Genomic DNA, 8,865 nt, shown 5'->3' with positions numbered 1-8,865 from the left:
GTGAAGATCCCACATGCCGCAGAGCGGCAGGGCCCGTGAGCCATGGCCGCTGAGCCTGCGCATCCGGAGCCTGTGCTCCGCAACGGGAGAGGCCACAGCAGTGAGAGGCCCATGTACCGGAAAAAAAAAAAAAATTCTTTTCCGATTTGGATTCCTTTTATTTCTTCAGTGATCACTGAAGAAATCAAAAAGGAAATTAAAAAAATACCTAGAAACAAATGACAATGGAGACACGACGACCCAAAACCTAAGGGATGCAGCAAAAGCAGTTCTAAGAGGGAAGTTTACAGCAATACAATCCTACCTTAACAAATAGGAAACATCTCGAATAAACAACCTAACCTTGCACCTAAAGCAATTAGAGAAAGAAGACCAAAAACAACCCAAAGTTAGCAAAAGGAAAGAAATCATAAAAATCAGATCAGAAATAAATGAAAAAGAAATGAGGAAACGATAGCAAACATCAATAAAACTAAAAGCTGGTTCTTTGAGAAGATAAACAAAATTGATAAACCATTAGCCAGACTCATCAAGAAAAAGAGGGAGAAGACTCAAATCAATAGAATTAGAAATGAAAAAGCAGAAGTAACAACTGACACTGCAGAAATACAAAAGATCATGAGAGATTACTACAAGCAACTATATGCCAATAAAATGGACAACCTGGAAGAAATGGACAAATTCTTACAAATGCACAACCTGCCAAGACTGAATCAGGAAGAAATAGAAAATATGAACAGACCAATCACAAGCACTGAAATTGAAACTGTGATAAAAAATCTTCCAACAAACAAAAGCCCAAGACCAGATGGCTTCACAGGCGAATTCTATCAATCATTTAGAGAAGAGCTAACACCTATCCTTCTCAAAATCTTCCAAAATATAGCAGAGGGAGGAACACTCCCAAACTCATTCTACGAGGCCGCCATCACCTTGATACCAAAACCAGACAAGGATGTCACAAAGAAAGAAAACTACAGGCCAATATCACTGATGAACATAGATGCAAAAATCCTCAACAAAATACTAGCAAACAGAATCCAACAGCACATTAAAAGGATCATACACCATGATCAAGTGGGGTTTATTCCAGGAATGCAAGGATTCTTCAATATACGCAAATCAATCAACGTGATACACCATATTAACAAACTGAAGGAGAAAAACCATATGATAATCTCAATAGATGCAGAGAAAGCTTTCGACAAAATTCAACACCCATTTATGATAAAAACCCTGCAGAAAGTAAGCATAGAGGGAACTTTCCTCAACATAATAAAGGCCATATATGACAAACCCACAGCCAGCATCGTCCTCAATGGTGAAAATCTGAAACCATTTCCACTAAGATCAGGAACAAGACAAGGTTGCCCACTCTCACCACTCTTATTCAACCTAGTTTTGGAACTTTTAGCCACAGAAATCAGAGAAGAAAAGGAAATAAAAGGAATCCAAATCGGAAAAGAAGAAGTAAAGCTGTCACTGTTTGCAGATGACATGATACTATACATAGAGAATCCTAAAGATGCTACCAGAAAACTACTAGAGCTAATCAATGAATTTGGTAAAGTAGCAGGATACAAAATTAATGCACAGAAATCTCTGGCATTCCTATATACTAATGATGAAAAATCTGAAAGTGAAATCAAGGAAACACTCCCATTTACCATTGCAACAAAAAGAATAAAATATCTAGGAATAAACCTACCTAAGGAGACAAAAGACCTGTATGCAGAAAATTATAAGACACTGATGAAAGAAATTAAAGATGATACAAATAGATGGAGAGATGTACCATGTTCATGGATTGGAAGAATCAACATTGTGAAAATGACTCTATTACCCAAAGCAATCTACAGATTCAATGCAATCCCTATCAAACTACCACTGGCATTTTTCACAGAACTAGAACAAAAAATTTCACAATTTGTATGGAAACACAAAAGACCCCGAATAGCCAAAGCAATCTTGAGAACGAAAAATGGAGCTGGAGGAATCAGGCTCCCTGACTTCAGACTATACTACAAAGCTACAGTAATCAAGACAGTGTGGTACTGGCACAAAAACAGAAAGATACATCAATGGAACAGGATAGAAAGCCCAGAGATAAACCCACGCATATATGGTCACCTTATCTTTGATAAAGGAGGCAGGAATGTACAGTGGAGAAAGGACAGTCTCGTCAATAAGTGTTGCTGGGAAAACTGGACAGGGACATGTAAAAGTATGAGATTAGATCACTCCCTAACACCATACACAAAAATAAGCTCAAAATGGATTAAAGACCTAAATGTAAGGCCAGACACTATCAAACTCTTAGAGGAAAACATAGGCAGAACACTCTATGACATAAATCACAGCAAGATCCTTCTGGACCCACCTCCTAGAGAAATGGAAATAAAAACAAAAATAAATAGGACCTAATGAAACTTCAAAGCTTTTGCACAGCAAAGGAAACCATAAAGAAGGCCAAAAGACAACCCTCAGAATGGGAGAAAATATTTGCAAATGAAGCAACTGACAAAGGATTAATCTCCAAAATTTATAAGCAGCTCATGCAGCTCAATAACAAAAAAACAAACAACCCAATCCAAAAATGGGCAGAAGACCTAAATAGTCATTTCTCCACAGAAGATATACAGACTGCCAACAAACACATGAAAGGATGCTCAACATTTTTACTCATTAGAGAAATGCAAATCAAAACTACAATGAGATATCATCTCACACCAGTCAGAATGGACATCATCAAAAAATCTAGAAACAATAAATGCTGGAGAGGGTGTGGAAAAAAGGGAACACTCTTGCACTGCTGGTGGGAATGTGAATTGGTACAGCCACTATGGAGAACAGTATGGAGGTTCCTTAAAAAACTACAAATAGAACTACCATATGACCCAGCAATCCCACTACTGGGCATACACCCTGAGAAAACCATAATTCAAAAAGACTCATGTACCAAAATGTTCATAGCAGCCCTATTTACAATAGCCCGGAGGTGGAAACAACCTAAGTGTCCATCATCGGATGAATGGATAAAGAAGATGTGGCACATATATACAATGGAATATTTCTCAGCCATAAAAAGAAACGAAATTGAGCTATTTGTAATGAGGTGGATGGACCTAGAGTCTGTCATACAGAGTGAAGTAAGTCAGAAAGAGAAAGACAAATACTGTATGCTGACACATATATATGGAATTTAAAAAAAAAAGGCATGAAGAACCTAGGGGTAAAACGGGAATAAAGACACAGACCTACTTGAGAATGGACTTGAGGATATGGGGAGGGGGAAGGGTAAGCTGTGAGAAAGCGAGAGAGAGGCATGGACATATATACACTACCAAACGTAAGGTAGATAGCTAGTGGGAAGCAGCCGCATAGCACAGGGAGATCAGCTCTGTGCTTTGTGACCGGCTGGAGGGGTGGAATAGGGAGGGTGGGAGGGAGACGCAAAAGGGAGGGAATATGGGAACATATGTATATGTATAACTTATTAAATTTGTTAAATTAAAAAAAAAAATTTCTGTGCCCTTTGGCCTCCTCTCTCCCCTCTGCTCTGCATCTCTGCATCGTGTATCAGCAATATGCATCAGCGGAGCTCCCCCATCTGCAGAAATACCCGCTCAACCATAAAGAGCAACATTCTCCCAAGATCACTGGGACAACTCTTTAAAAGGTAACATTCCTTCTTGATCTCCATAAGGGAGTCACATGGCCTTTAGATCTGGATTGTGTAAACTCTCAATAATACCTCATTTGATGTACAGCCTTACGTCAAAAAAAAAAAACATATAACTGTGCCTTGACTTTTTTTTTCTTTTTAGTTTTATTTTTTTGGCTGTACCATGCAACATGTGGGATCTTACTTCCCCCATCAGGGATCGAACTCTCACCCACTGCAGTGGTTGTGTTGCCCTTTCGCTTACCCTTGGCGGAAAATTGATCAAGAGCTTCAAACTCAAAAAAACAGGACCACCACAAGACAACCATTTTTTTTTTATCTTTCAGGTTACTATTTCCAAAACTTTTCTATGTATTTGCTCAAAGTCTTGTGTTGCTTAGGATTCTTTTTTTTTTTTTTTTTTTAGTGCTGAAAAATCTTCAGTCCAGGGCATGCATGGAATTTATAGCACAGTCTTAAATTTCCAAGCTTGATACTTTTGACACAGATTAACTAACCTAAAGCTGTTTTCTACATTTTGAAGCACTGCCCTTAGGGAATTTCTAGACTTAGAGGCAAGGGCAGTTTTTTATGCCCCCTCTACACTGCCAAATTGGGGTTCATAACTTTACAGTTTATATGCCCACACACAATCATTCACTGCCAACTGATTCTTTAACGGGTGCACTGGCTGAGGCTAATTTGGGGGCCACAACTGTTGGTCCATAAGGAGACTCAAGCAAGACGTACAAAAGGGAGACTGTTCACCTAACAGATCAGAAAAAAAAGTTTGCAGGTGTCCCTGGGTGAGATTGTAGGAAACTGTTGCAACTATTAACAGGTATCCAGAAGAATCTTGCCAAGGCCTTTGCATTCAAAATGTGCCCAAAGCCAGAAGGGACCCCCCTGAGGTGACCAGGATCAGAGGCAGTCTCTTCCCTGGAAACCGAGAGGCCTCCTGCCTAGACCCCACCTGATCCCAACACGAGCCACTCCTTGACCTGTAGCATCTTGGGCCCTGCAATAGCCTCCGATCTTGACACCCAACGATTGTCCCATGAGAGCCTATCAGCTCTTCTTACCAGGAAGGAAGCAGTCTGCAAGGTAGGTCAACCTTTGTAGATACTCTTGGCCTCTTTCCACACGGAGCTGAGCCAACTGTCCCTCCTGACCCTCCAAACAGGAGGAAAGTCATTTATGTGTGTCTAGTTCTTCAAAATCACAGGGCCAGTGGTTTTAACAATCATCATTTCTTGGGGATGTGGGAAAGGTGGGACTGATTTCGCCTCCGAAATCCTGGGCAGGAGCTGTGCTGAGTGGTCCATGACTTCCAGGCCAGAGTGCTGGTGCAATTCTCAAAGGTTGGAAGAGAGGCTGTCAGGATGCCAATAGGGTATCTGCCTAGTCTCTTCCTCTCCTCCAAATGAACTTCAGTAGCATGCCAAAATGTACCTTTGCTTCCTGGTGACCTGAAGGCTGTATGGCCTCCAAAGACACCAGGAAACAGACACACCCTCCTGCATTTCCAGGAGGCAGGAAAAGAGTGTCCTTGACAAAGGACTTCCCAGCTCGCCTCCCTGAGCCTTCAATATGAGAACAGGGGCTGGAGGCTGGAGTCCCTCCTCCATAAGCCTGGGAGGGAGCAATCCAGCTCCAGTCCTGCAGCCTGTCCTTCATGCATTCAAGAAATCATGTCTGACTGCCCATGGTGTCAGACATTGTTCTAAGACTCGATATCCTCACTACAACACATGCGAAACATCTTATCCTATTACAGACGGGGAACCAAAGCACAAGGCTCATGGTTCCATTGCTAAAGAGGCTAAGCCAAGATCCAAACCCAAGCAGCCAAGCTGGTGTCCTTGTCCTAGAAAACTCTCCTCAATATGTAATATTACATGCTGTCTATTTTTTTTAAATCTCAACTTTTCTAGATTTTATATTCCAGTGGGGCGAACGGTTAGCTTGTCAGTCATGTTTAAAGTGCCATGAACAAAATTAAGTAGGTCAAGCAGAGACAGTGGGGAAGGAGAGGACCTCTGCAGGGAACATGGACCACCGGGAGGAAGGGAACAGAATCATTCAAAAAAAAAGAGAGGGAATTCGCTGTTGTTGCAGTGGTTAGGACTCCACAGTTCTATTGCAGGGGGCACGGGTTCGATCCCTGGTTGGGGAACTAAGATCCTGCAAGCCACCTGGTGTGGCCAAAAAATTAAATGGAAACAAGTGAGGGGCTTCCCTGGGCGCAGTGGTTGAGAGTCCACCTGCCAATGCACGGGACACGGGTTCGTGCCCCGGTCCAGGAAGATCCCACATGCCGTGGAGCGGCAGGGCCGAGAGCCATGGCCGCTGAGCCTGCACATCAGGAGCCTGTGCTCGGCAACGGAAGAGGCCACAACAGTGAGAGACCTGCGTACCACAAAAAAAAGCAAAGAACAACAAAAAAAACAAGTGAGAAGTATTCTAGGCAGAAGAGCAAAAGATAAAAACCCTTAAGTGGAAACACGACGGTTTGTTTGAGGGGCAGCTAAAGGATATGGATGTGCAGCGGAGATGCAGGCAGGTGGCATGTTACACACGGCGTTCTACGTCAGGACCAGGAGCTTGGGTTAGGTTGGCTGGAAAACTTTGGAGAATTTTGGAGTTCCTTTTGCAGGAGGGGCCATCTGATTAACGTTGTAAGCATTAAGTCTGGTAGAGGAGCCGACTGTGAGATGACTAAAAGAGACCCCCCTGAGACCTGATAGGAGCCTCTTTCAGTAGTTCTGGCAAGGCAGGGTGGTGCCGGGGTGGGGTGGGCAGCTGGACCGGGTACACGTGCAGGAGGGCCTCAGGTTGGAAGTCAAGCTGACTGGGCTCGAGCAGGGAGTCCTTTTGGGTGCTCAGGCATCAAGGACAGCTTCTAGTTTGGGGCCTGAACCACTGGCCCAAATGCTGAGGCCATTCATTTACCGAGTGAGAACGAGAACGGCTGTCTGATGGATGGGCCACATGCCCCCTGCAGAAAATGGCTCCTTGCTGGTTTTTCTCCCCCATTTTTGTTCAATTGCTCCAAAAGATAGTCAACACTTGTTTCTGGTGTGATGCTTGCTCTAAGTACCCTACGTAAATCTCACAACTTCGCATGAGGTCAGATGCTATTATCTTCAATTTAGAACCTGAGCAGGGAGAGAGAGTAAGAGGGTGAATGTGGCTAAGGTCATAGGGCCAGAAAGCTCCCTGAGGGGATTCATTCCGGCTTGTGAATTACCAGGCTGGTCTCTACTGGGGAAAACTGTAGCCCCCGTTCTGATGGCCTCTCTACCCTCAGGAGTGAGCCCCACCTATGGTAATGCTTCCTCCACCCTAATCCCACTTACCCTTCGGAGGCCAGGGCAGCAATTCTGTAAGTGTGGTGGAGAATTCCAGAGACCATGTCGAGGGGTCTGTGTGAGGTTCTCCTTTCCTGTATACCTATCTGTGAGGCTGACTTTTCCTCAGGCTCCGACCTACATAATGTGCAGCAGGAGGCTGAATGCAAACGAGCACCCAGACAGCAGGCTCCAGTTTAGTTTACAAGGCTATGAAACCCTCAGTGCCAGAAGATCACATCTCTCCTAGGTTGCCTGAGTTTTCGGTCAGAGCTGCATCTCAGAACTTGACTCCTAGACTCTTTTCCCTGTTCTCTCCAGACCCTTTTTCCCCCTGTGCTCCGGAACCTCTTTCTAGCCTTAGGGGTTTCACTAAGGGTTAAGCTCCAGGGCCACCTCACCTGTGATGTTATCTCCAACACCTCAACTACACATCAAGACACAACAAGAAACCACTTAAAAGTTTATTCTGTAATTAGCAACCTTGGGGGGAAGGACATGAGGACTTAAAGGCAGAGGCAGAGACCAGAAACCCGCTGGGTGTTCCTTGTCAGGCTGGCGCAGAGCTTGAACCAGACCCCCTGCAGCTCTGGCTGCAGCCTCCTCTCCACCGGTTGGTCTGGCTGCAAACTGGCTTCCCTTCATCCGAGGAGCTAGGTCGAGCGAATTCGTGGCTTCCTCAGGTTGCAGCATCCCTGCACCAGAAAGCCACAGCAGGCAAGTGTGAGGGGAGAGGGTAAGAGCCTGAACGGTTCTCTGCCTCCTTCCAAGGTTCCTTTTCGGGACCTCCCAGCTAGGCGTCCTGGGCCTGGGATTCTCGGGAACCTCAGAACCTGGGGCCTACTGGGCTCATTCCAACATGGCGGGTGGGGAGGCCCCGCCCCAGGAGGCCAGCCCCGGCCACCTCTCACAGCCTTACTCCAGGGTCCCTAGGACCGAGGGCCGGCACTGCCAAGGAGTCTGGGGCACAGCCTGGACACAGAGGCCTCCCCGGGTGGGTGCTGGCCGAGGTGCTGTTGGTGGTTGCCCGGAGGGGATAGTTAGGGAGGGGTGAGGAGGGCTGCAGGGGAGGGAGCCAGGCCGCCTGCACAGGCAGGTCCAGGGCACCTGGTCATGAGGCCTCTCAACCTGCTTGTGCCGCTGGCGGTGCCGCTAGGCCACGGACTGGAGCATCCACTTGGTCTGGAACTTGCACAAGTAAGAGCCGTAAACCATGACTTCGGCGACGTCCCAAGTTTCCAGACCCTTCATCTGGAGCATGACTGTGCCCACCTGCTCGACGAATGGGATTCGAGATCCGTCGGGGCCTGTTTAGGCGAGAAAATGAGCGCTCGGGCCCAGGAGGGCCGGGGCACCCGGGTCAGGACTGGGCTCACTCACCGAACACGGCTTCCAGAAGCCCCGTCTGGACCTGGAACACCTCGGGCTCCTTCAAGACTTCGGGAGTCCCCACCCAAGGTGGGATGTCGTTCCGCTTGGGCAGCTTCCCCATCTTCAGGGCGTCGAAACAAAACCCTGCCTGGAGCTGGGACCTAGACTGGGTGGAACGATGCTTCCGGCGGAAAGTTAAGTACCTGGGCGGGCCACGCCCCACGCCCCTGGCCAACCCGCATCCAGGCCACGCCACGCCCCATCCAGGCCCCGCCCCCGGTCCGCTCCCGGCCCAGCAGTGCAATCCCGCACTCGCCACGCCCCGCACGTCCCGCGCCGCCTTGGTTTCCGGTTGACTGTCTAGGGCCCTTCCCCGCCCCACCTCCGGTTCCCGAGCGCGGGTGGGCCCAGCTGTCTCCGAGTTGACTCGGGCTCCCACCTGCTTTGACTCGTTTCCTCTGCACCAAAAGCCCTTCACCT

The 8,865-nt window shown here is 46.8% G+C and overlaps 1 protein-coding gene across 1 annotated transcript; it reads right to left on the bottom strand.

Annotated features, from left to right (window-relative positions):
- Positions 1-8,166: 8,166 nt before the first annotated feature.
- LOC307061238 (developmental pluripotency-associated 5 protein-like) lies at positions 8,167-8,506 on the bottom strand (the record flags this gene model as incomplete). The annotated part of the gene is made up of 2 exons (XM_079716280.1): positions 8,167-8,321; positions 8,395-8,506. 2 exons carry the CDS (start codon positions 8,504-8,506, stop codon positions 8,167-8,169), a joined length of 267 nt encoding a protein of 88 aa, XP_079572406.1.
- Between the last annotated feature and the right edge of the window lie 359 nt (positions 8,507-8,865).

This window comes from Hyperoodon ampullatus (assembly GCF_949752795.1).
Source record: "Hyperoodon ampullatus genome assembly, chromosome: 12".
NCBI classification, from domain to species: Eukaryota; Metazoa; Chordata; class Mammalia; order Artiodactyla; family Ziphiidae; genus Hyperoodon; species Hyperoodon ampullatus.
Note: the sequence above shows the minus strand (reverse complement) of the source record. Positions and strands in the feature narration are given on the sequence as shown.